General features: G+C 46.0%; 1 protein-coding gene across 2 annotated transcripts; it reads left to right on the top strand.

Moving 5' to 3' along the window:
- Window positions 1-343: 343 nt before the first annotated feature.
- LOC115083747 (zinc finger protein 566-like) lies at window positions 344-27483 on the top strand. 2 transcript variants are annotated; one of them, XM_029587744.1, is made up of 4 exons: window positions 344-552; window positions 3977-4103; window positions 13156-13269; window positions 24928-27483. In XM_029587744.1, exons 1-4 carry the CDS (start codon window positions 529-531, stop codon window positions 25602-25604), a joined length of 942 nt encoding a protein of 313 aa, XP_029443604.1. In that variant the 5' UTR covers window positions 344-528; the 3' UTR covers window positions 25605-27483. The 2 variants fall into 2 exon arrangements, with proteins under 2 accessions (XP_029443604.1, XP_029443605.1); XM_029587745.1 differs by having other exon boundaries at window positions 24931-27483.
- The last annotated feature ends 183 nt before the right edge of the window (window positions 27484-27666 follow it).

Raw genomic sequence — 27666 nt, forward strand, 5'->3', positions numbered from 1 at the left:
TCCCAAGAGCATCCATGGCCCTCTGATTCTTCCCCGGGGGGTACAGAGGAATTGGTCTTCTGTTTCTGGAGACTGCTGCCAGGGAGGGGACAGGGAAGGGTTGGATTTTTAGGAGCAGAGTTTCTACCCTGTATATTCCAGCATCCCCCCCCCCCAACTCCTCCTGAACTCTTCATCCAGGAAAAATGCCAGAGAATAATGGAGAGTATTCCTTCTGAACTGCCGCCTTCTAGTTAAGAGTCAAGCCCAAAACTGGATCGGTGCCCTTCCTGACACAGAGCTGGTTGGCAGCTGTAACCGGAGCCTCAGCAGCTTTTTGCCAGTCCCAAGATGGCGCCGGCACGAGACCCTGAGACCGCGGGGCTTCCTGTCTCTTCCTCTGCCTATAGATGATGATGATGATCCCTCCTTCCCTCCCCCCTAACCCAGAGCATTTCCTGCCGCTTCTCCGCAAGCCTCAGCCGTTGAGAGAGAAGGGACCGGGAGAGGGCCTGCAGCTTCCCCCTCCCCAGGAGAGCAGGAGAGAGCATGGCCGAGGCAGAGCCTGCGCAGGTAGGGGCTGGGAAGAAGAGAGGAGACAAAGGCACTTCTGGGCAGAGGCAACTTTTTTACAGAGCTTTGCATGCATTTGTGCGAAAGGAAGGAAAGGTTCTTGCAGGGTTTAGGGGCTCTTTTCTAATTTCCCAAGTAGATCGGGGGCTGAACTCGGGAAGACGGGCTATTATGCTCTGACTTTTCTTTCTATGCTTCAGGCTCTTAGATAATCCTGAATCAGGGGGGATTTCAGTGCATCTGATCGCTGCTTCACCAAAAGGAAAGAAACCCCTGGATAGGAATGCACGTGGAGTGCGGGGCAGGTTTCACTGAGCTGGAAGACAAAAGAAGCTAGAGGAAAATACTGGGGTCAAAAAAAAAAAGAGAATTTCTTCCTGCAAAGCCTGTGCGCAGTCCCCCCGGAGGTCCACATTGCGGATCATTCCTCGGAGATCAGGGGTTTAATAGCATCGTTTATCACATACGTGCATTTTCTCCATTTTAAGAGCAGATTTGTACATTTATTTCCCCGAACTCCCTATAAACTATTCACTCACTACAGACACCATGGGAACAAGTATCCTATTTTGAAAATTATTTTAAAGATATTTAAATAACTATTGTTGTGTATTTCCTGTAAGTATATAATTTTTTTTTAATTCAGATGACTGATCAGAGGTGGAAAGTTATTTAGAAAACTTAGGTACCAGGCAAAAAACGTTAGTGAAAACTACAAAATCCCAAATGCCTTCTACTTTGCCATTAATAATATTAAATTATGAAAAAAGGGGTGAAATACCATAGAATAATGGACTTCTAAAATAAAATCATCTCAGTCAAATCAAGGGCTCCACAATGAATATGCACTTAAATTCTAAACATCTTCCCCTTTATCAACTGTTCAGTTGCTTATCCAACTCCAAGGTGCAGAGCAGCACATGGATTTCCCTACCCGTGGGCTTCTGAATTCTCCACATGCCTTGTGCATGTCGTTTTGGAGGTGATCGGGGTTTTTGTCATCATTAGGAGCAGTTCAGCATCTGTACCCTGCCTCAATCAGCATCCAAATGAGCTAAAAACGGGAAATGTGTCCAGTAGCATCCCCTATACGTCGCCAATACAAAGCTAGATGAGAAAAGATCGTGCACTAGTATGATCCGACTACCTTCAGGATCGTGCGAGGATGCTTTGAACCCAATAGGCAATGATTTATGAAAGAAGAATCAGGCTCCCCCTACTCTGAATTAAATGGGGCCAAAAAAAAAGATTTGTCCCATTCAATCAGTTCTAAGTTTTGTGTTCTTGATCCGTAAGATGAGTTTCCTGAATTAGAGAGGTTTGAGCTCCAAAAAAACCCACAACTTGAAGCACTCTCTTTTCATCTGCAAATACGACGCCTCTTACATTTGATTGATATTCCATTTAAATTAAGATCCCCCCATAAAACCATGTAGAAAAGGTTACAGGTTTACATTTTAAATTGCCGTGACCTACATTTTGAAACAAATATCACCAAGAAGCCGCTTTACGGACCAGATTTTGAAAGGCTTACGCGCGTGAAACCCGGGCCTTACGCGCGCCGGGCCAATTTTCAAAGGGCCCAGCCACACAATTAAACCCCCCCGGGACGCGTGTAACTCCTGGGGTTAGCAAAAGGGACGGTCCGAGGGGTGGGGCTATAGGCGCCCAGCGCAGTGGCAATTTGCTGCTGTACCGGGGGATCGGGTGCCGGCTCGCGCAACTTGCTCCTGCTCAGGAGCAAAAGGTAGGACAAAGCATTTGGGGGGATTTAGGATAGGGATGGGGGAAGGCAGGATAGGGAAAGAGGAAGGGAGGTCAGTGGTCCCCAAACCTGTCCTGGAGGGCCACCAGCCAGTCGGGTTTTTGGGATGTCCTCAATGAATATGCATGAGAGAAAATTTGCATGCACTGCCTCCATAACATGCAAATTTTCTCTCATGCATATTCATTGAGGACATCCCAAAAACCCGACTGGCTGGTGGCCCTCCAGGACAGGTTTGGGGACCACTGGTCTAGGGGGTTGAGAAGTTCCCTCACAGTCCACTTCTTGATTGGCGCCGACTTAATATCCTGGCGATATTAAGTCGGAGGCCTCCAAAGTTAAAAAAAAAAAAAAGTTAAAAATGAAAAAAAAAACATTTTTTTAAATGGGCTCGCGGGTTGAAAGCCGGACGCTCAATTTTTCCGGCGTCCGGTTTCCGAACCCGTGGCTGTCGGCGGGTTTGAGAACCGACGCCGGCAAAATTGAGCGTCGGCTGTCAGACCTGCTGACAGCCGCTGCTTCCGTTAAAAAAAAAAAGAGGCGTGGGCCTTAATTTAAATAAGTTACTGAATCGCGCACACAGGTGAGTGGCCTGTGCGCGTGGTTTACTGTATCGGCCCGTAAGTAAGATCTAGATCAGTGGTTTCCATACCTGGCCTGGGAGACCCTAGCCACAATGAATCAGCATGAGATAAATCTGCAGGCAGTGGAGGCCGTGCGTAAAATCTCTCTCATGCATATTCACTGCGGCTGATTCTGAAAACTCAACTGGCTGGGGCGAGGTGGGCTCCCAGGACAGGTTTGGGAACCCCCGTTACGAATAAAGAGAGCCGCCTCCGCAGCCTCGGTCAGCTGGCGATGCCGCAGCGATAGCACTCGCAGCCGCTGGGGGAGAGGGGAAGAGCGTTGCGGTCGTGAATGACCGTGGCAGCTGGTGCATGGTCCCACCTCCCCTCCCCATCTCAGGATCATTGCTGCGATGACCGATCTGTAAGGGGAGTATCCGTTAAAACAGAGGAAAGGATTCCCTGGCTGGGGCTTTGACTGAAGGTGCAAAGCCCCAGAGTCCCATTTCTGGATCTGATTGAGCTGGAAAAAGAAAAGGGGGGGAGGGGTGGGAAATAGCCGGATGGCACGGGAGGGAGTTGTTATTAACTGTTGGGAAAAACTGGTTGAAGCGACAGAAGTAGGGTGCGAGCCAATGGAAGCAAAGTAACATTGCAGGCGATGGCGGAACGAGACCGATTTTCCCCTCCAGATAACGAGCGACTGCAGGTGGCCAGGCTTGTACAGCCAGCAGCGGGGTTATAACCTTAGCTAGAGCAATGTAGACGGGAACAGCCAGGCAGACTTGGTGGGAGAAGGGGTCCTTACCTGCTGTCATTTTTCTGTGTTACGTTTTTTTTACTATTCTGCAGAAATTCCGACCCTTTTTATCCCTTTCAGCACAAAAAAAACCCCAAAGTCCTAAAACGTATCCCCCGGAAGGCTTCAGACGTAACGGGAAGTTGTCTTTTTTTTTTAATAAGGGGTTGTTCTTTGGAATTGATGCCAAGGGTTACCCTGAACGCGGGCGTGGAAGGTCCTTTTTAATCTGGCATGCGTGCTGCTGTGCCTGAGGCTGAGCGGGTGCTGAGCGGGTCCCTCTTCCTCTTCCAGGTCCCTGTAACCTTTGAGGACGTCGCTGTCTATTTCTCCGAGGACGAGTGGGAGATGTTGGAAGAATGGCAGAAGGAGCTTTACAAGGAGACCATGCAGGAGAATTATGAAACTCTGGCATCGCTGGGTAAGGATGAATTTTTATTCCGTTATGAGAAGTTGCGCACTGAAATGTTTTGAAGGCTTTCAGTATGAGAGGAACTAGAGGTTTAACCGGAATGTTCCCGGTCTCTCGTACTAGGGAGGATAATTTTCAGCGGTCAGTGGAGAGGTAAAATTTGTGTATGCAGCGTACACATAAGAACATAAGAACATGCCATGCTGGGTCAGACCAAGAGGCCAGCATCCTGTTTCCAACAGAGGCCAAAACCAGGCCACAAGAACCTGGCAATTACCCAAACACCAATAAGATCCCATGCTACTGATGCAATTAATAGCAGTGGCTATTCCCTAAGTCAATTTGATTAATAGCCATTAATGGACTTCTCCTACAAGAACTTATCCAAACCTTTTTTGAACCCAGCTACACTAACTGCACTAATCACATCCTCTGGCAACAAATTCCAGAGCTTTATTGTGCGTTGAATGAAAAAGAATTTTCTCCGATTAGTCTTAAATGTGCTACTTGCTATTTTAGCCTGAATTTTAAAAGCGGACTTATACAATAAGCTGATTTATGTGCCTAAATCCTTTTTAAAAATCAGCCCTTACATATCCTGCTAGTATTTGAGACAGCACCAGGATTGGGTTGAAGTGAATTGTGCTTGCTTTCTGATTGCTAGCCAATATCTCTGCCAGTTTGCAGTTCACTAGCTTGGCTATTTGATTTGTAGTGCTCTTTGCCGCTTGAGTGTGCCACCTACCCTATTTCCTACCCTATTTTATTATCTAGTCCAAGGTCAGATCTGTCAGAAACCTTGCTCAATTAATTGATAATATTAGGGAGTTTTGGAGTTTCTTTACAGCAAATAGAGGTATTTCACATGGAATTAAAAGAATTGAAACAGTGGGAATGATTCAGTGTGTAATAATCGTGGGACGCCAGTCCTGAGGCAATTCATCTGAAGACTCAGAGATTACACTGTCTGCCTGCAGTTCTCTGCAATGAAGGAGTTAACTCAACTTAAGGAGGGGCTGGCTAAAATGAGGGCTGCATCAGCCCCAGCATCCAGAAAATCTGCCTTCACTCCCACAAAGGATCCAAAGAGCCAACAGTAGATGGGTTACAGTGGGTTCTGACAGGATAAGACACGCGACTCGGAGACGCCTCCTTCCCCCCCCACCCGTTTTACAGCCACACAAAATACCTTCGGTGACCTTGAAAAGAAATGATAGTCCAGAAAAGGCAGCCGAAGCGATAACAAAGAGTTGAAGGAAGACCCGCGCTGTGTGCAAAGGAAAAACCCAAAAAGGCAGCGTCAAAAGATCTCCCAGGAACGGAAAAATCTCCTAACGCCCGGGGACTCCGTTACCGAAGGCATTAAGCTGGTGGCGCGTCTGCAGGGAAAGAAAATTGTCGAATGCCTCCTGGGATCCTTGGCTAGCGAGAGTAACAAACCCAATTCTTAAGTATCGCGGGAGCAGAAAGAAGGGATCCTGAAGTCAGTATAGCAGAACGAATGGGGACCGATGACCCCATTCGTGCAAAACAGGGGGGGGGGGTGTAAAACATTACAGCGCAGGGGATAAGGCAAGTGGTAAAAAAAACCTGGTATAAAGAAGAAGGCTTTACATAATGGAGCCAAGAACAGGCCGTGAAAGGAGAAAGAACCCTAGGTGAGAGGTTCCGATCCTATATTGATAGGTGTTTAAACTAGAAGAGGAGGAGATTCACTCTTTCATTCTAATGAACTAACAAAGATAGCAGAGTGGAATATGGCAGGCTACTCTTGCACAATAGGGTAGACCAGGGGAATACGTGTGGGGATATACAGAATCTAGTCAAGGCGGGGAGGAGAAATAGCAGGAAGAGTGCTCGGGGCAATAAAATCCCCACCCTGCAAGATGAAATGGCAGATGTGGACCCGGGCGTTGATGCCTTCATGGAGACATGGGTCAGCGACCTCAGTGCACGGGATGCAGCCGTACCAGGCTATAATCTGTTCAGGAAGAATAGGAATGACAGAAAAGGGGGAGGATGATAGCAATGCAGGGGGGGGGGGGAATAGGGGAGGGGAGGCGAGGCTGTAGGCCAACCATTTTAAAGGGGAGATGACACTTCAGTCCTACTGACCTCCCCGACTCATGCACAAGAACTGGACAGAGATCTTGTCGAAGACATCCAGAAGGTGGAAATGGAAGGGGAAGGTGGTGTTGGTGGGAGATTTTAACTTGCCAGACGTGGCTTGGTCTGTCCCATGCACAGAATCAATTACTGCAGCAGCCCATTTAAATATTAAACCGGGTGCCTTGGAGAGGTTGATCGGCGCACATTAGGAGAGCGTGGCATAAGGAGGGTGTGGCATTAGGAGAGCGTGGCATTTCTTATGATATGTTCTAATGGGAAGTTAATTTATTGTAGAGACAAGGTTAGGCATTAAAAGCAGCCTCAAAAGACCACAGAGACCTTGGATGCCAAACGTTAGGGCCATAGCTACACTAGTTTTGGTAGCTATTTAGATTATCACAAGGCTTGTGGTTGGGCAGAAAAAGAGAGGGGTGCTGGGCTTGAACTAAATAGGGTTTCTTGTGCGCTCGTCTACCCACGATGGGAAAACATAGAGAAGGAAGGATCGCGAGACCATTCCTGGATAAGGTTTGAGATCTTACGAGCAGTGGCTCTCTACGGCCTGGCAGCTGGGAATGGCATCCTCAGTGGCACGGGCAGACTGGATGGGCCAGTTGGTGATTTTTCTGCCATCAAATAACATGTGACTATCACAGAAAATTCATATTGCGAAATCCGGTATAGCTAGGGGCAACTGGCAGTGCTGGGAACCTCGCCCAGACCCTGTCCGGATTTAACCTCTGCCCTTAGGGATGTTACAGGTTTGATCGTTTATCATTAATGAAATGATGTTAAATGTTCTGCATAGGTTTCTCCTACCCTTCCATGGGTACTGCAGGGAATGCGCCGTCCTCAGCTTTTCAGATCTCTTGCTTATATTAGGAGCCAGGGAAACCTTTTTTTTTTGGGGGGGGGGGGGGGCTTTTTTCTCTTTTTTTTTTGCTCACCTCCTTCCTTTCCCTACCTCTAGGCGGTCTCCCCCTTGGCTGGAAACTTTTCAAAGACTGCAGTCTTTTCATCAGGTGCAGTCCTCGGCCCCGGCCAACCTTATCCAGTCACAGACAGTGAAATCTCGCATGCTTGGTGCTGTGGGTAAGCGTCGGAGTACACCTGGAGCTGGTTTTCCCGATAGGGATCCAGATGGCATGGATGATGAGACCGATCCTTACTCCCTGGAGGATGGGGAGATTACTCCAGGATTGAAACCTTGTAGAACTATGTTGCAAATCTTTCATAGAGATGAGTTACCGAATCTCATTTCCTGTTCATTGAAGAGCTGAGAGTACCTGGGGCTGAATCCATGTCTGAGCCAAAGAAAAATCCCATTCTGGTTTCCTTGCATAAAGCGTCATGTTTCTTTCCTACTATGGAGGGTATTCAAGAGTTAATTGATTTTGAACGGGGCGCCCCGGAAGCAAATTTTAAAGGGGGACGAGTCTTGGATGGACTGAACTCCCTGGATCTAGTTGTGAGAGAGCAATTGCATATTCCAAAGGTGGATGCCCTTGCCTGTGCTGTTACGAAGTGGCCAACTATTCCCATTGAAGGGGGAGAAGCTTTGAAGGATGCACAGGATAGAAGGATTGAGGCCATCCTTAAGCAGGCCTTTGAGGCGATGGCAATGACCTTGTAGATAGCTTCTTGTTGTTCCCTGGTGGCTCGCTCTTCTTTGCTGCTCTCTCAGGAGGTCAATGAGTCTGGTGTAAATTCCAGGGCAGTGATGAAATCAGCAGCTGCCTTTTTGGCAGATGCAGGCTGCGATTTGGTCCGCACTTCGGCCATAGGGGTGGCTTTGGTAGTTGCAGCTAGGCGTCAGCTGTGGCTGAGAAGTTGGTTGGACAATACAACCTCGAAATCTAACCTTATGAAGTTCCCTTTAAAGGCTTGCTCTTGTTTGTGAGTGAGCTGGAGAAAATGTCCAATAACGGGGGTGAGTCCCTGGTTCCCCAATTACTAGTCAATAAGAAACAAGCTCCATGTTCCTTCAGCTCCAGAGGTCGAACTGGGGGTTCTGATGTTTTCAGCTCTACAGAGGAGAGGCCTTTCAGAGGACTTGACCTTTGGGTAGATCTCAGTCCTTTTGTCCCAGGCAGCCCAGACAGGGATCAGGCTTGGGTAGTGCAGCACCCAAGACTCCCAATGAAGGTGTGCCAACCCACTTCTGGGAACAGGAGGTAGGAGGTCATATCTCTCTTTTTTTATCTGAGGTGGGTCAAGGTCACGACAGACCAGTGGGTTCTGGAGGTGATACAAGATGTCTGTGCGCTGGAGTTTCGCAGTGTTCCTTGGAACATGTTCATAATGTCTCACTGCAACTCTCCACAGAAGAGAGGCACTGGAGTGTACATTGTCCAGACTGTGCTGTGGTTCCAGTTCCCATGTCTCAAGAAAAGAAGGGCCGATATTCCATTTATTTTGTTGTGCCCAAGAAGGAGGACTCATTTTGTCCCATCCTGGATCTCAAAGGAGTCAACATCATTTGCATGTGACTCATTTTTGTATGGAAACCTTGCGCTCATTGATAATGGCAGTACAGTCAGGGGAGTTTCTGACATCTCTGGATTTGTCCGAGGCATACCTGCATATTCCCATCTGACTAGAGCATCAACGATGTCTTCATTTCGTGGTTTTGGGGCGTCATCAGTTTTGAGCACTTCCTTTTGGTTTGGCCACCGCAACCAGAACCTTTTCCAAGGTTATGGTAGTGGTGGCAGCGGAGTTGAGAAAGGATGGGATCCTGGTACATCTGTACTTGGGTGACTGGCTGATTCGGGCCAAGAGTCTGGAAGAGAGCCTTCGTGTCTCGCGCAAGGTGATCTCCTTGTTGCAGGAGTTAGGTCGTGAGCCTGGTCAAGAGCAATCTTCAGCCGTCTCAGTCGCTAGAGTATCTCAGTGTTCGGTTCAACACAGAACAGGATAGGGTGTTCCTGTTGTAGAGCCATATTCAGAAGCTGATGATGCAGATGTGTCTATTGAAGAACACAATACGCCCGACAGTGTGGTCCTATCTGCAGGTACTTGGATTGATGATGGCAACCCTGGAGATGGTGCCGTGGGCAAGGGCACATATGCATCCTCTTCAGCGCACTCTGCTGTCTCGTTGGAGTCCACAGTCTCAAAACTATTCGATTCGGCTCCACCTGCCGATGGAAAACTGCACTCAGCTGCATTGGTGGTTAAAAGCAGATCATCTAAGGAAGGGGTCTCCCTAAGTTCACCAGAATGGCTAGTGCTCATGTCAGATGCGAGCCTCCAAGGCTGGGGAGCTTGCTGTCAGGAGCTGACAGCGCAAGGGCGCTGAAGTGCAGAAGAGTCTCTATCTGGAACATCAATCGGCTGAGGCCCAGGCGGTCCGGTTGGCATGCTTGCAGTTCAGCGACAGGATGCAGGGTCGAACGGTCTGGATAATGTCTAACAATGCAAGGACAGTAGCCTACATCAATTGGCAGGAAGAAACCAAGAGCCAGCAAGTGTCACAGGAAATAGACCAACTTATGGAATGGGTGGAAGTGCATCTTCAGGAGATCTCAGCTTCACATATTGCAGGAAAAGACAACGTAAGAACTAACTTTCTCAGCAGGCAGAGTCTGGACCCAGGAGAATGGAAATTGTCAGATGAGGCATTTCAACTGATAGTGGATCGCTGGGGTTTGCTGTTTCTGGATCTGCTGGCGACTGCATGAGAGATCCAGAGTCTTTGGGCATTGATACTCTCATGCAGGAATGGCCAGAGGACAAGCTGCTGTATACCTTTCCCCCATGGCCCATGTTGGGCAGAATAGTTCAGAGGATCTAAGGTTACAGGGTGATGGTGCTTTTGGTGGCACCAGATTGGCCCAGGAGACCATGGTATGCGGATCTGTGAAGGCTCCTGGTAGATTCCCCCCTCCAGTTTGCAGCACACAGAGATCTGTTACGGTAGGGACTTGTTCTTCACAAAGATACGTCTCGATTTTGTCTTATGCTATGGCCCTTGAGAGGGCTCACTTGCTGAGGCATGGATATTCTACTGTGGTGGTTGCCAACTTGCCAGGAACTATAAAGTTCTCCACCTTTTTAACCCATGTTCGGGTTTGGCTAGTGTTTGAGGCTTGCTGTGAAGATTGAGGGGTACTTCCATGTTCAGTTCATATCCCGCTCATTTTGGAAATTTTGCAGGATGGTTTGAATAAAAGGATTGGCCTTTAGTTCATTAAAGGTACAGGTAGAGGCTCTTGCCAGTTTTAGGGGCCAGGTGAATGGTGGACCCTTGTCGGCTAATCCAGGTGTGGCCTGTTTCTTGAAAGGAGTGAAACATCTTCGTCCTCCCTTGCGGTTATCGGTGCTCTTGTGGAGTCTCAATCTGGTTTTGGATTTCTTAGCAGGCCCTACGGTTCAACTGATGCATACATTTTCTTTCCGATTACTGACTTTGAAAACGGTGTTTCTTGTGGCAGTTCTGCATGTAGAATATCCAAGCTACAGGCCTTGTCTTGCCGGGAGCTGTTCCTTCGAGTGACTCCAGCGGCAATACAGCTGCGTACTGTTTCTTCCTTTTTGCCAAAAGTGGTCTTGGATTTTCACTTGAATCAGTCCATTTCTCTGCCATCTCTGGATAGAGAGATGCGGAGGAATATTGCCTATTGCGACCCTTGGATGTTAAGAGACATATCGTGAAGTGTCTGGTGGTTTCTAAACCTCTCAGGAAGACAGATCACCTGTTTGTCCTCCACAGCGGAGGTTAACAGGGCGAGCCGGCTTCACAGGCTACTATAGCTTGATGGATTAAGGAGGTAGTTACGGCCGTGTGTGTGGATGCCGAGCAGCCATTATGTAGTCAGGTTAGGGCTCATTCCACTAGGGCTCAGACAGTGTCATGTGCGGAGGTTAGATTATTTCCCATCGACATTTGGCAAGCTGCGACGTTGTCCTCCTTACACACCTTTTCCAGGTATTATCATTTGGATGTGCAGGTTCAGAAGGACGCAACCTTTGCACATGCGGTTTTGACTGGACCGAGGGTAGCTTCCCGCCCTATTCAGGAGTAGCTTGGGTACATCCCATTGGTTCTGGATTCATCTATCTAGACCAGGGGTGGGCAATTCCAGTCCTCGAGGGCTGCGAACCATTCGGGTTTTCAGGATATCCCTAATGAATATGCATGAGCGAGATTTGCATGCACTCTACCTCAGGTGTATGCAGATCTATTTCATGCATATTCATTAGGGATATCCTGAAAACCCGACTGGTTCTCGGCCCTCGAAGACTGGAATTGCCCACCCCTGATCTAGACGCTAAGAAATGAGAAATTACTACTTACCTGATAATTTCCTAATTTCCCTTTCTTTAGGATAGACAGATGAATCCAGCTTCCTGCCGTTGGCTGCTGAATAATGGAGTTATGGTCCTATTTCGTGGCTACATGGTCCGGGGCTACTGGTGTTAATCCAGTCCCTAGACTAGTGTTAATACGTTCTTTGTCTAAGCTCAGTGGTTCTTGTTGACTGACTACTGGAATGGTTATCTGGTGTTAATCAAGTTTTGATAATTTGTCCACAGTTGGCTTTTACAGAGAATAGTGGCGAGCTGATGTCAGTGGAAGGGAGTGGACAGTGGAGTGCCTCAGGGATCTGTATTGGGACCCTTACTTTTCAATATATTTATAAATGATCTGGAAAGAAATATGACGAGTGAGGTAATCAGATTTGCAGATGATACAAAATTGTTCAGAGTAGTTAAATCACAAGCAGATTGTGATAAATTGCAGGAAGACCTTGTGAGGCTGGAAAATTGGGCATCCAAATGGCAGATGAAATTTAATGTGGATAAGTGCAAGATGATGCATATAGGGAAAAATAACCCATGCTATAGTTACACAATGTTAGGTTCCATATTAGGTGCTGCCACCCAAAAAAGAGATCTAGGCATCATAGTAGATAACACATTGAAATGCAATGGTGAATAAAACGGAAAATGTCATAATGCCTCTGTATCGCTCCATGGTGAGACCGCACCTTGAATACTGTGTACAATTCTGATCGCTGCATCTCAAAAAAGATATAATTGCGATGGAGAAGGTACAGAGAAGGGCTACCAAAATGATAAGGGGAATGGAACAACTCCCCTATGAGGAAAGACTAAAGAGGTTAGGACTTTTCAGCTTGGAGAAGAGACGACTGAGGGGGGATATGATAGAGATGTTTAAAATCATGAGAGGTCTAGAACAGGTGGATGTGAATCAGTTATTTGCTCTTTCGGATAATAGAAAGACTAGGGGGCACTCCATGAAGTTAGCATGTGGCACATTTAAAACAAATCGGAGAAAATTCTTTTTCACTCAACGCACAATTAAACTCTGGAATTTGTTGCCAGAGGATGTGGTTAGTGCAGTTAGTGTAGCTGTGTTTAAAAAAGGATTGGATAAGTTCTTGGAGGAGAAGTCCATTACCTGCTATTAATTAAGTTGACTTAGAAAATAGCCACTGCTATTACTAGCAATGGTAACATGGAATAGACTTAGTTTTTGGGTACTTGCCAGGTTCTTATGGCCTGGATTGGCCACTGTTGGAAACAGGATGCTGGGCTTGATGGACCCTTGGTCTGACCCAGTATGGCATGTTCTTATGTTGTCTGCTTTACTCCGACTCCATCTGCTGTTAGAAGTGCATAACCCACTGGTTCTGTATTCATCTGTCTATCCTAAAGAAAAGTAAATTATCAGGAAAGTAGTCATTTCTTATTCCTGTGCATTATTAATACTTTTCAGGTATTTAATGGTCTGTATCCTATCCCCTCTTATTCCTCCCCAGGGTATATTTATGTAGATCCTCAAGTTCCATCTCATACGGCTTCTGATGCCGACCCCACACTATTTTGGTTGCCCTTCTCTGCTTCTTGCCTCCCTCTTATGTTTTCTCATATGATGTCTCCAGAACTAAGCACAGATGATGAAATTCTTTTTGGCTTGGAGCAGGCTCTTCAGCTGGGAAACCTTCTCTGATATCAAAGATCGAGCACGAGGAAGGTCCGTGGGTCAGGGACCAGCAGGACCCGAGACTCAGGAGAAGACTGAAAAGCTCCTGGAGAGGTGAGGGGAGAGCTCAGGGACAGGAGAGGACCCCGGGGCAACCTGGAGGCACCTCTCTATCTTTTATGAGGGAGGAGGAAGAAGCTGGTTGGGACATTCTGATTTCTTTTTTTTTTTTGAAACCATGTTTTATTGGGTTTTCGTAAAATAAGAGATACAATAACAGTGAAAACACGGAAGGTAAACAATGTACAATTCCGATGGTACAAAATCCAAGATAACGAATGACAACACAACAAGGTACAGACTTATGATGAAATCATCAATACTGTCCCATTAAAGTAAACAGCTATGGTAGGGTTACCATCATATAACAGAATAAATCATATCGAACAAGTCCCTCCTTGTAGTCCTTGTAACTTTGCTGCTCTTTACTTAGTTACCCATTCACTTAGTTATGCCCCTCCCCCCCTTCCCCCCCTTCCTAGTTCCATTTCAGTTAATTGCAGAGAACAATATACACATGAACATGAACATGAATGTCTGCTTATAGCAACATCGAGATCTACATCAAAGTCATAGCATATGGACAATAATGGTAGAATTAGCAAAGTGAATAATACAGTTAAATATGTCCGCTGTTATTATTACGGTATGGTATTAGTGGCTTGGATTGTAGGTGACAGGTAATCTGTTAACGGGGACCACGTAAGCGCTAGTAGAGCCGAAGTCTTTGCAGATGAAGTCCTTGCTACTGCCAGTTCAATCGCACAGAGATGCACCAGCTGTTTGAACCACATGTCCTTGGTCGGCGCAAGATGGGTGGTCCACGTCTGCAGTATGGATTTTTTCCCCAACAGGCCCGCCTTTGTTAAGAATAGCAGGTTGGGGGCACTCAAAGAGCCGACTGTATTTGGCAGCGTTCCAAAAAGCCAAAGAGAAGGATCCATGGGTAGTTTTATATGTAGCAATTGCGAGCAGAAACGGGAAAGCTGTGCCCAAAACGATAGGATTTCCCGGCAGTCCCAAAAACAATGGTAATAATCTCCATCTTCAATCGTGCATTTGGGACATTTGTTGGTGGGAACAAGCCGCATGTGGTAGGCTCGGTTAGGTGGAATGTAAAATTGCCACATGAATTTATAATGAGTTTCCCGAAGTAGTACATTGACAGTGATTTCAGACGTAGTTACGACACTGCGTTTAAAGTCTTCCATTGTAATTGTACATTTAGCCCACTGCGCCCACTTACGATAGAGCTTATCTAGAGATGGCAAGGATGCTGATGCTAGTAAGGACTTCGTAAGTTTGGAGACAGACAGTTTTTTTTACTGGGCCCGGTTGTAGGTGTTCCTGTATCCGCTGGGCAGTGTGTAAGATCGGCGTTGAGAAGTTTAAGCTGCGAACGAAATGTCTTACTTGTAGATAAGCAAAGTAATCCGAGTTTGGGAACTTATAAACCACCTGCAATTCTGGAAACGTGAGAAAGTGACCCGTAGTCGCCTCGAAAAGTTGGTAGACGTAGGTGAGCCCAGCGTTTTGCCATTTGTGAAAGGTACCCCTACAATGTCCAGGTTCAAAAAGCGGGTTGCCCACTATCTGTAGTAAGGGGGTCATACGTGTGGACAAATGATGCTTAGTGCAAAGCATAATCCATGCTTTCCGACAAGAGCGTAGTAGTATATAGTTTTTGAGGTGGTGTGGGAGCAGTGTAATTGGCAAATGCAGTAGTGGGTTCAGAGACGTAACTCCATACCACTCCAGGAGGTGGGTGCAAGGGACATACCTGGACGTTGAGAATAACCAATCATTTACATAGCGAAGGGTACATGCCAAGTTGTAGGTTAGCAGGTCTGGGCAACCCATACCTCCCGCCTCCACCGGAGCAGTCAAAACCGCCATAGGTAAACGCGCTTTTTTTCCCCTCCAGAGGAAGATTCGCAGTGCCTTTAAAAAAAGTTTATAATCCTTTTTGGTGATCCATAAAGGGGCCATTTGCAGAAGATAAAGCCACTTGGGGAGCAAGATCATTTTGACCAATTGAATTCGGCCAGAGAGTGAGAGAGGCAGGGACGCCCACTGATGTAACTTGATGGTGGTTTGATTTAATAGTGGTTGTATGTTCACTTGATATAGCAGATTGATGTGGGTGGGTATGCGAATTCCCAAGTATTTGAGTTCCTTAGAGACCCAGCGCAAAGGGAATTCGCCAGTCCAAGTGTTATGTACCGAACCGGTGACGTCAATGACCTCGGACTTATCCAGGTTTATTTTTAGACCTGCGAATTGACCATACTGATGCTGCAACCGTAGTACTTCAGGCAAAGATTGTGTGGGTTGGGTAATAAAAACCAATACGTCATCAGCGAAGGCCGCTATCTTACAGTCGTGACACGGCCCCCCAAACCCGTGAATGATCGACGATTGGTCTAATTTGCGCAGCAAGGGGTCGATAGCCAGGATATAAAGTAGTGGGGATAGAGGGCATCCCTGTCGTACTCCACGCCCCAGGTGAACATCGTTGGAAAGATATCCATTGGCCAGTATCCGGGAAAGAGGGCAGTGGTATAAAAGTTTGAGGTATTTCAAAAACTCCCCGCAAATTCCAAAACGTTGGAGGGTGGAAAAAAGATATGACCAGGCTACCCTATCAAACGCCTTTTCAGAGTCAAATCCGATGGCAAGTGCGGGGATTTGTTGAGATTGGCAGATTTCCATGGCAGACACAAGCTTTAAGATGTTAGCATGCGGGGACCGTCCCTTTACAAACCCTACCTGATGGTGTGATATTAAGAAGGGCAGTAGAACATTCAAGCGTTCTGTGAGTACCTTCGCTAGGAGCTTTAAGTCGCAGTTGAGTAGAGAGATCGGGCGGTAAGACGAAGGTTGTAGGGGGTCCTTGCCAGGCTTCGGTAAGACCGTGATGTGAGCTGTGTTAAAGGAGGGAGGAAAGCGCCCCACCGCCAGACCAGCTGCATAAAAGCTAGTAAGGGGGACAGCCAAATGGGGTTGAAGTATTTTATAGAAGTCATATGACAGGCCGTCTGGTCCGGGCGACTTCCCTGCATGGGTGGAGGATATGGCTTGCGAGACCTCATAAGGTTGGATCGGTCGGTTGAGGAAGTCCTGTTGAGGGGCATTGAGCTGTGGCAGCGTCAAAGTTTGAAAAAAGTCCTTTTCCTCTGCTTCCCCCTTCCCATGGTCTGGAGTATATAGGTGTTCATAAAAGGTACGGAATGACTCACAGATGTCCCGTGGGTTTGTGGTGATGGTCCCAGTGGTGGAATACATGCTATTTATGAAGGTTTTCCGTCTGGTAGCCCGGACCAAGTTCGCCAGTAATTTGCCAGATTTGTTTCCAAATCGGAATAGATTCTGTTCTCCTTTCTGAATAAAGGCTTGCGCTCTCATATGTAGGAGTGCGTTCAGGCTCCCTAGAATGCTATAGTATTCTTTTCTGTGTTGGGGGGAGGGAGACATGTTAAGTTCACGCTTGCTTCTCGCAAGTTGTTGTTCATGATGCAAGATGTTCTGATTAAGTTGCTTATTTCGCCGGTGGACATAAGCTATGATGTCTCCTCTTAGGACCGCCTTCCCTGCCTCCCAGAGAAGCTGAGGGTCTGACGCATGTTGTTGGTTATTTTCCATGTAGTCTTTCCATTTAAGCTGTAGATAGTCCTTAAATTTATTATCATCTTTAAGATAGCCGGGGAATCTCCATATGCGGTCGCCTTGCTGGGCATGAAGAGGAGATAAGCTAAGAGATATTGGAGCATGATCCGAAATCACTTGTGTTTCAATGGACGCCTTCTGTATCTGGAAGAAGAGAGCCTGCGAGACAAGAATATAATCGATCCGAGATAAGGACAGATGGGAACGTGACACATGAGTATAGTCTAATTCGCCTGGGTGGAGCACACGCCATACATCCAAGAGTTGTAGTTGGTGACAGAGGAATGCGATACCTTGCTTAGTCTTAGTGGACCGTCTCAGTTGCGGCGGGCTCTTATCAATGGAGACATCGTGCACACAATTGAAGTCTCCTAAAAGGAATATTTGTCCCTGTGCGTGAGTGTGAATTAAATTACTGATGGATGTGAAAAAGGAGTGCGAGTACTCGTTGGGAGCATAGATGTTACAGAGCGTGACTGGTAGGTTGTTCCAATGGCCAATCAGCAAAATAAATCGGCCTTCCGGGTCCGCGATACTTTTAACAGTGTGGAAGTTCGCCGTTTTGCTAACTAGTATTGCGACCCCAGCCTTTCTGTTGACTGCCGCTGAAAAGACACAGGAACCAACCCAATCTCTTTGCAGTTTTTGACTTTCCTCTGTAGTGAGGTGTGTTTCTTGCAATCCGGCAATGTCCGTATGAAGGCGCTTAAGGTGATCAAGCACTTTACGACGTTTGACTGGCGAGCCCAACCCATTGACGTTCCAGGATATCAGGTTAGGCATGTAACAGACTGAGCAATTGCTGAAACAGTTGTGAAAATGACCAAGTGTAGGTAGAGGTGGAGGCTCCCAGCCTGGCCCCCCCTCCATTCCAAGAGAACTGGATTCCCGACCGGGCCCGTACTATTTGTCTGTGGTGTTGTTGCATAGCAGCGAGTTGCAGATGGAGATAAGAGTGTAGATTTAAGAAGTGATTGAGTACAGAAATGGAACTAGTGCTAACTAAGAACATAAGAACATAAGAAAATGCCATACTGGGTCAGACCAAGGGTCCATCAAGCCCAGCATCCTGTTTCCAACAGTGGCCAATCCAGGCCATAAGAACCTGGCAAGTACCCAAAAACTAAGTCTATTCCATGTAACCATTGCTAATGGCAGTGGCTATTCTCTAAGTGAACCTAATAGCAGGTAATGGACTTCTCCTCCAAGAACTTATCCAATCCTTTTTTAAACACAGCTATACTACCTGCACGAACCACATTCTCTGGCAACAAATTCCAGAGTTTAATTGTGCGTTGAGTAAAAAGAACTTTCTCCGATTAGTTTTAAATGTGCCCCATGCTAACTTCATGGAGTGTCCCCTAGTCCTTCTACTATCTGAAAGAGTAAATAACCGATTCACATCTACCCGTTCTAGACCTCTCATGATTTTAAACACCTCTATCATATCCCCCCTCAGTCGTCTCTTCTCCAAGCTGAAAAGTCCTAATCTCTTTAGTCTTTCCTCATAGGGGAGTTGTTCCATTCCCCTTATCATTTTGGTAGCCCTTCTCTGTACCTTCTCCATCGCAATTATATCTTTTTTGAGATGCGGCGACCAGAATTGTACACAGTATTCAAGGTGCGGTCTCACCATGGAGCGATACAGAGGCATTATGACATTTTCCGTTTTATTCATCATTCCTTTTCTAATAATTCCCAACATTCTGTTTGCTTTTTTGACTGCCGCAGCACACTGAACCGACGATTTAAATGTGTTATCCACTATGACACCTAGATCTCTTTCTTGGGTTGTAGCACCTAATATGGAACCCAACATCGTGTAATTATAGCATGGGTTATTTTTCCCTATATGCATCACCTTGCACTTTTCCACATTAAATTTCATCTGCCATTTGGATGCCCAATTTTCCAGTCTCACAAGGTCTTCCTGCAATTTATCACAATCTGCTTGTGATTTAACTACTCTGCACAATTTTGTGTCATCTGCAAATTTGATTATCTCACTCGTCGTATTTCTTTCCAGATCATTTATAAATATATTGAACAGTAAGGGTCCCAATACAGATCCCTGAGGCACTCCACTGTCCACTCCCTTCCACTGAGAAAATTGCCCATTTAATCCTACTCTCTGTTTCCTGTCTTTTAGCCAGTTTGCAATCCACGAAAGGACATCGCCACCTATCCCATGACTTTTTACTTTTCCTAGAAGCCTCTCATGAGGAACTTTGTCAAACGCCTTCTGAAAATCCAAGTATACTATATCTACCGGTTCACCTTTATCCACATGTTTATTAACTCCTTCAAAAAAGTGAAGCAGATTTGTGAGGCAAGACTTGCCCTGGGTAAAGCCATGCTGACTTTGTTCCATTAAACCATGTCTTTCTATATGTTCTGTGATTTTGATGTTTAGAACATATCCCTCCCCTCCCCCCATACCATTCCCCCCCCTGTTGAGTCCATAGAATAGAAAGCCTCAATCCTGGAGGCGTAGAGGTCATTTGATTTGTGTACGAGCGCTGTAGCTCCATATCGTTGCCAGCAGGACCCCAAGAAAGAATACACCGAGTAAAGCCAGTGTTCATGAAGACATATGAGTGAAATTGGCATGGCAATTAATTAGGGATCTCTAGCTGGTTGGAGAACTGGGCAGAGCAAAAAGGCGTGAACACAGGAGATGGTCTGTTCCCTTCTGAACTGAACAAGGCAGAATGGGAATGGGGTGAAGCTTCCCCCATATCCACCAAGATGGTGTCACAGGAGACATAGAGAACGTAGAGAAGCGGCGACGTCCGCAGAGCTGTTATCTCAGCCCTGCTCCCCTGATGCTGAAGTGGTCGGGACGGATTTCAAAAAATCAGCCGCTGATTCTGGTGTTTGGAAAAGGAGTTGTTGATCCTTATGCCAAATCCGGAGTTTCGCTGGATACTGAAGGGCAAACTTAATTTTTTGCTGGAAAAGCTGGGAACAGATAGGTGAGAATCCCTTTCGTAGTTCAGACACCCTTGCGGCGTAGTCCTGGAAAATCCTAATATTATGCTTCCCATAGGAAATGGTTGGTTTGCGCCTGTAAGCTTTCCAAATTTCGTTCTTGTGAGTGAAACTAAGAAACTTTGCTATGACTAGCCGTGGCCTGATGAGGTTTGTTTTTTTTACTCCCAAGCGGTGTGCTCTTTCCACTTTCAGGGAGCCTTTGAACTGCTGTAAATCTAAAACCTCAGGGAGCCAGTGCTCTAGTAACTCTCCCATAGCTGCATCCTCCAGTTCTTCAGGAAACCCCAAAAAACGAAGATTGGTTCTCCTTTCCCTGTTTTCTAAATCGTCTACCTTGTCGAGGAGCTGGGCTAACAGTTTCCCCTGCTTTTCAGCTTTGGTCTCAGCACTGCGGGCATCATCCTCCAGCACAGAAATTCTGCCTTCGGCATGGTCAAGACGAGGGGAGAGCTCAGCTACTGCCACATGCACCTCTTCTATTTGTGCCTTCAGCCCTGCCAGTTTTTCATCCAGAGCAGCTTTTATAACGTGCTCAATAGCAGGCAGCGTGAGCCCTGCTGAAACGGGATCCCCGGCGATTTCGCCCGCGGCGGCCATTTTGGCTTCGGAGCCCCGCGTTTTTTCTTTATCTTTTTTAGTCGTTCTGGATGCCATCGGGGGTGGCGTTTTATTCATATATTTGGCGATGGACATAGGCACTCACAGTTTCTCCAGTGGGATGAAGTTTGGAGCCGTAATTGCTGTTTAAAATCGCGCTGAGAGAGCTAGGCACTCGGAGCTCAAGGGTTTTCCGCCTTCCCCGGCTCACCACATCACGTGACCTCACATTCTGATTTCTAAAGGATTTTGTCATGGGAGGCTTTTCCTACCCTGAATGCCTACTGAATTCCAAAGGCTCACTGAATATTGGCTGTCTTCTATTGAAAAATCTTAGCTTCTGGTGCCCAAGTAGTGCCATGCAGGTCATTAATGAAACTATAGACATGCTGAACCCCCCAATTTTCTGTTTTCGTCAGGAGAATGCACCACAAGCCTCCCACATAATCTCAGAAACAGCCTCAGCCTCTGCAGGAATGCAGGCCCGAGCCAGGAGTGATCTGTACCTCGGGTCCACAGAGCTGACAGCGAGGCCCCAGATCCCATCCCTTGTCACAAAGATGACAAAGCAGGGTGGAAAGTCCCATCATTACTGAACACAAAACACCCCAAATCCTACCAAAGGAACATCTACATCGCTCCAGCTCCCTATAGTCTGAACCTCTCTGGCATAAGACTGACACGTGGAGCTCGGCTGTTGATCTGCACTTGCAGGTTTGCAATAAGAAGGATTGAATGGATGGCAGAACGTGCTTGTTGGCTGAGCCAAACAAAAAAAAGCCAATCGGAAGGGCGTGGGGATCAGATGGTGCATATGTTCAGGCACTCTGAGGGTAGGCAAGATAGAATAGATGCCAGATGTCCTTAAAACAGCTTTATTGTAATGGAGACAAACCGCGTTGGAGGTGCCTGACTCTGGCCGAGTTTCGCCCCCTTTTTGTTGGGAAAACTTGGCCAGAGTCGGGCACCTCCAACGCGGTTTGTCTCCATTACAATAAAGCTGTTTTAAGGACATCTGGCATCTATTCTATCTTGTCTACCCTCACGGCATTTATAGATTGCCTTCCTTGCTGTTTTCCAGGCACTCTGAGGGGCAGCTAAGCGAGGAGAGAGATTAAATCACCATTAGGATTGCAGATAGCTGGGTGGCTGGAGGCTGTGAGGGTCGCTTGGTAATTTGTCTGTCATACATCACCTAGAGATAATTTTAGAGAGTACTGAAGAGGAATCAGCTGTCATAGTCTATGCCGGTGCCATAAGGAAATGAAGGAGGCTACATTTAGGCTAGTAGGCAGGAAACTAAACCAGAATGTCCTGTGGTACATTCTGAGAAATGCTCCCCATTCCACGGGCAGGACCCCAGAGGCAGGCCGAGCTCTGTAGTGTGTGGATGAGAACATGGTTCAGGGAGGAGGGCTTCAAATTCATTGGGAACTGGGGAACTTTTTGGGAAGAGAAGAACCTTTTCTGGTAGGATGGGCTCCGCTTTAACCAAACTGGAATGCAACTACTGGCGCTAACACTCAATAAAGAGAGAGAGAGAGTAGCTTTTTAACTAGATTACGGCAGAAAGCCAACAGGAGTGCATGGTTTGGAGTGAATTATCTACAAAGGATACTGGCAAAACAGGGAAATTGGGTTGCGGTGACTGTGAGGGTTTGGAAAAAAGCTGAGGTAGATATAGATGGATGATTCCAAACTGCCTGAATCACCTTTTAGTAATAAGGAAAAGAATACATTTTGGTGTCTGTATGCAAATACCAGAAGTCTAAAAAAATAAGATTGGCAAGTTAGTGACTCTGGATGAAGATATTGACATAATAGGCATGCCAGAGACCTGGTGGAAAAAGGATAGCGAATCGGACACTGTGATCCCGAGGTACAAAATATATCAAAATGACAGAGCAGACAGAAGTAGTGGTGGCGTGGCCCTATATGTTAAGGATTCCATAGAGTCAAACAGGATACTGATTCTGCAGGAAACAAACTGCATGCTGGAATCTTTATGGATAGAAATTCTGTGTGTGATGGGGAGGAGGATTTACTACCATCCCCCTGACCAGGACACTGAAACATTATAAAATGTTAAAGAGATTAGATGGGCTATTAAGCACGGAAACACAATAATGATAGGAGATTCCAGTTACCTCAGTATCGATTGGGTGAATGTCTCATTGAGGAATATCATGGAGGTTAAATTTCTAGACACCATAAATGTCTGCTTGATGGGGCAGCTGGTCCAAGAACCAATGGGGGTGTGGGGGGGGGGGGATAGTTTAAATCTAGTTTTCAATTAAATGCGGAGTCTGGCGCAAAGGCTAATTGTGGTGAAGCTGCTTGGCATTAGTAATCATAATGCAATCAAATTTGAGGGACTTACACGCATGGCCGGGCCTTTGAAAATAAGGCCCCACCTATGCGCATAAACCGATTTAAAATCCGGCCCTTAGACTGTAAGCCCTCTGGGGACAGGGAAGTATGTAGGGGGTCCATTTTCAGCTGCTCGGCTGATTAGCCGGATAAACATATCCAGCTAACTAGCAGGGTATATTCAGCAATGCAGTCGCCATTTATATCTAATCAGCTAACTTTAGGACAGCCCTACGGCCCGACCAGAGTCAACCAGTTAGGTTAGCCGGCTAACTTAACTAACTCTGCTCCTCCCCAGAACGCCTACTGCCCCCCATCTTATCCAGCTAAATTCTGTTATGTTATCCATCTAAATGGCTTTTAAATATGGACCCTCGTTCAGTACCTAATGTAATCCGCTTTGGAGTGTGAGCGTCTTTTTGTCATTTTGTGCCGAGAGCAGTGTTAAAATGCTGGAAGAATCATCATTTAAAAGTCGGAGTGTGTACAAATTTGCCCTGAAGCAGCTTTATGCAAAATGCTGGTCGGTGTCAGCTCCAGTATGTGCACTTTTCCATCTTAGCTGCAAGTAGAAAAAAGAAGAATAAAAGAAAATAATATACAGAGTCAGTTCCTATTTATGCAGAAACTGAGATAAGTTTCATATAGAAATAATAAAGAGAGAGAACTTTTTGATTCAAATAAAGAGATGTTTTGTAGAGGGGTTTTTTTTGACCTATGATTGAAGGGGACTGTGATTTTTGAGCTCTCATTGAGCCGGGCATGCTGTCATCTGAGATCTCGTTCCTCCTTGTTTTGTATTATTATTTAGCTGTTCGGAGAAATTCTTCTGGTGTGTGCTTCAGTGCTATTTCACCTGCCTGGTTAGAGATTGAATGTTACTGAGGTGACACCAGAAGTGAATATTCCTTTTTTGTATGGTGAGCAGAGGAAGCTTTATATTTGAGCATCTCATTGTGTGTGTCTGCTGCCACCTTATATCTCCCAGTGGGAATGGGGTAACCCCTAAAGTGACATTAACAGGTCTCATACAGCAGTGAGGATGGGCTTTAAATCCCCAATGTGTCAAACAGACTCACTATAAGCTTAAACCTAAAGGAGTGCAGAGAAAGGGTTAACTGAGCCTCCCTGAGCATAGGCTTCTCATTGGCTCTTCATCAGAGACCCACCTATAAGTCTCATTGGTTCTGTCCACATACACCAGTCCTCTAGCAGTAATAATGCATAATGCAGCCTCTCTTACGGCCGATTCAGTAAAATGCGCGGGAGAGCCGGCGCTCCAAGGCGAGCGCCGGCTCTCCCAACGCGTGCCCAGGCCACTCTCCTGGGCGCGCGATTCAGTATGCAAATGAGGGCCCGCACTAATAAGGAGGCGCTAGGGGCACTAGCGCGTCGCTAGCACCTCCTTATTGGCAGAAGCGGCGGCTGTCAGCGGGTTTGACAGCCATCGCTTAATTTTACTGGCGTCGGTTGTCGAATCCACTGACAGCCATGGGTTCGGAAAAAGGATGCCGGCAAAATTTAGCGTCTGTTTTCTGGGCCGCAGGCAGATTTTTAATTTTTTTATTTTTGGGGCCTCTGACTTAATATTGCTATGAAATTAATGCCTTTGGGCAGGCGTTAATTTCTGAGAGTAAAATGTGCGGCTTGGCTGCACATTTTACTTTCTGTATCGCTCGGGACTATTAGGCTCATCAACATTTGCATTTGCATGTTGAGGGCGCTATTAGTTTAGGGGGGGTTGGATGCGCGTCCAAACGGGGCTAATGGTGCGCTTGGCCTGAGCACACCGTACTGAATCGGCCTGATAAAGAAGGAAGCCACCTGAATTCAGTTTGATAACCTTTAATGACTGAGATAATACCCTTTTATCTCAATTCTATCAATTACTGAATCTGACAGTGACTACATTGGATTTAATGGCAGGTCCGTCCAAAACTCCATTTCCTTCCGAATACTCTTTGTTGGAGTAAAACGCATACCCTTAGCTCTCCATTGCACATTCAGGTCTGAATAGGAAGCCTGAGAACTTTTTCCTGTGCCCTCAACATATGAAATAACATCTGCACTTTCTCTCTTACCCAGCAGGTTTTGGGGTCAGTCATGAAAATAAGAAGCAGCAGATGGGATGTGCTGTGAACCAGGAAACCCAGAAGATGCTCCCAGAGAAAGACAAAGAAAAGTTTATCCAGAGATCAGAGGAGAGAAGAGACCGGAGGAGAGAGTCTGAATCAAGCAAGAAAAGGAGAATCCATGCAGAACCCAGAAGAGATACAGACAGCATTTCTGTAAATCTGACAATCAGCACTAGACCCCAGACAAGCATAGAACAGAAATTATCCACTTGCACGGAGTGGAGAGAGAATTTGACAAGAAAAGACCAACTGATGTCTCACCAGCTAAGATACATTAGGCAGAAACCTTTTCAGTGCATGGAATGTGCTAAAAGCTTTGGTTCAGATTCCTATCTAAGAATACACCAGAAGATGCACAGAGGCGAGAAATCATTTACCTGTCTGGAGTGTGGTAAAAACTTTATCAAGAAATCCAATTTAAAAACCCACGAGAGGATCCATACAGGAGAGAAACCATTTAGATGTCCAGAGTGTGATAAACGCTTTAATCAGAATTCAAATTTAAAAACACACCTGAGGATCCATACAGGCGAGAAACCATATATATGTCGAGAATGTGGTGAGAGCTTTAAACGGAAATCAAATTTAAATGTACACTATGAGATCCACTATGGGAGAGCAGTTTGAGACACTGAAATCAGGTTCGACATACCCTGGCTTGCAAGTGAAGTGAAGTCCTGTCAGGGTATGCACAAAATGAACCCATTTGGAGACATTACCCCAACAGAGAAACCATGTACATGACCACATTATGATAGAAGCTTTAATTGGATAACAAATTTAAAAGCATAGCCGAAGATCCATACTAACAGAGAATAATTTAATACAGTAAAATTATTTAGCATACATGGTGATGTCATTCTACAACTTCTAAAGCAAATCTCTGAAGAGCCACCACTACTTCTGAAATATGAAAAGATGGAAAATAATAAATTCACATGAGCTACCCATCACCCAGGATAAAATGGGGGGGGGGGCCCGCCTTCATCCTTAGCACAAGGGTTAATGATGATGGTAGTGACAGTGCTGAATCTTCAGGTGAAGACAACACCCCTGGTGCAGTTATAGGCCCTGGTACACACCTGTTCATGGTAGGAGACAGACCCAGAGTAACGAATGATAAAATTAAGAGGACCAAATAGTTATGCAGACCCCCTCAAGATAAAAATGGAGATAAGACACCGCTATTGTTACGCCATAAACCCTGCATTTAAATCTAAAAATAGAGCCCATCAAAAAAAAAAATAAAATGGAAGAGAAAGCTATAGTAACAAAACAAAAGCTGCAAATGGTAAGTGATTCAAATTTAAAATCCCTAACTGGCTAAAGAAAAGCAAAGGAGTACAAAAACAACGCCATCATCGAACAAAAGAGTCATGCATCTAAGAGGGGAGGAATGAAGAGAGATTTTGGAACTGCTGGAAGAGTAGGAGGCGGAAACAGCTTAACGTGAGTGAATAATAAGGCTGCAACACGTGAGGATGAGAGCAATTTAAGCCCAGCCAAGCACCGGGAAGGAAGTGATAGCTGAGCTCCTGGACTGTGTGCGCTGGACTCCAGGGTGGGGAAAGTCTTCCCATGGTGAACGTGACACCCAAAGTAAAACGTTTCATCGGTAAAATCAAGGAGGCCAGAACTGCACGAAGGGCCCATTTGTTGATGTCACTGAAATAAACTGGACCTGGTTCTGGGCCAGCAGGAACTAACCTCAAACTTTTACCCCCCCAAGGACATGGGCCAGAGCAACAGGAGGAAGACGAGATTTCCTCTTTGGAAACAAGGTGTTTAGAGAAAAAAAAAAAGATAAAATCCCCGAGTGCAGCTTATGTCACAAGTAACAGAGAAGGATCCAGGACACCAACAAAAACCAAACTGTATAAAAGATCCAAAATCTCAAACTTAAGGTCACTGCATTACCAGGAAGGCCGTAACTTCATATTTATGTGTTTGTTTTTCTATACCGATGTCAATTAGACACATCACACCGGTTTACAGTGTAACGGAGGAATATAAATTGAAAATAACAGCAGAAGCACAACACAGCTGCAGAGACACAGAAACGAGAGACATCAATAGAAAACATTTAGAGAGTACCCAAATGAACTCTGCAGGGACCTGGGAAAGAGCTTTAATGCAGTTAACACACCACCAACCCAAGGTGAAACAGAAGAGTCCTGGAGATCTTTACATGAGTTTCCCGGAGAGTATAACAGAGAAGCAGCATGGTTACCCAGCACACAGGAGAAGATGCAATGGGCGGACATCAAAACTATGGAACTGCCCAATCTGGACGCAGCGTTAAGAACCTCAGGGCCGGGGAAGAATTTTTCAGGTGTGAAAGAATAGCTCTGTCTGACTTTTTGTGTGGTTGAAAGCACCAATCTGGTACTAAGTGTATTATTTGATTTTTTTTTTTTTTTGTCTTTTATATGTATGAAATTGTATGAAATTCAATACAATGTCCTTTTCTGTGCATGGCCAAATTAATAAAAAGGACAACTGTGTGGCTTGTTCTTGCTTAAGGACAGTTTCTGTAAAAGCAGGACACCTGGCTTCCTCTAAGGATCCTGCAGGCAACAAAGGATCCCTCTTACATGGAAGTGAAATATGGGGTTTGTGCGAACGATACACAATGCAACAGAACCACCTCCGGTGCTGCAAACATGCTTTGCAAACACAGAAACTTCCC

This window comes from Rhinatrema bivittatum, chromosome 2, assembly GCF_901001135.1.
Source record: "Rhinatrema bivittatum chromosome 2, aRhiBiv1.1, whole genome shotgun sequence".
Taxonomy (NCBI): domain Eukaryota; kingdom Metazoa; phylum Chordata; class Amphibia; order Gymnophiona; family Rhinatrematidae; genus Rhinatrema; species Rhinatrema bivittatum.

Coding starts and splice junctions, on each gene's coding strand:
- LOC115083747 (XM_029587744.1), top strand. CDS start 529: ATGGCCGAGGCAGAGCCTGCGCAG. Junction 4,104..13,155: donor TGAAACTCTGGCATCGCTGG/GTAAGGATGAAT, acceptor GGCTTGGAGCAG/GCTCTTCAGCTGGGAAACCT. Junction 13,270..24,927: donor ACTGAAAAGCTCCTGGAGAG/GTGAGGGGAGAG, acceptor TCTCTTACCCAG/CAGGTTTTGGGGTCAGTCAT.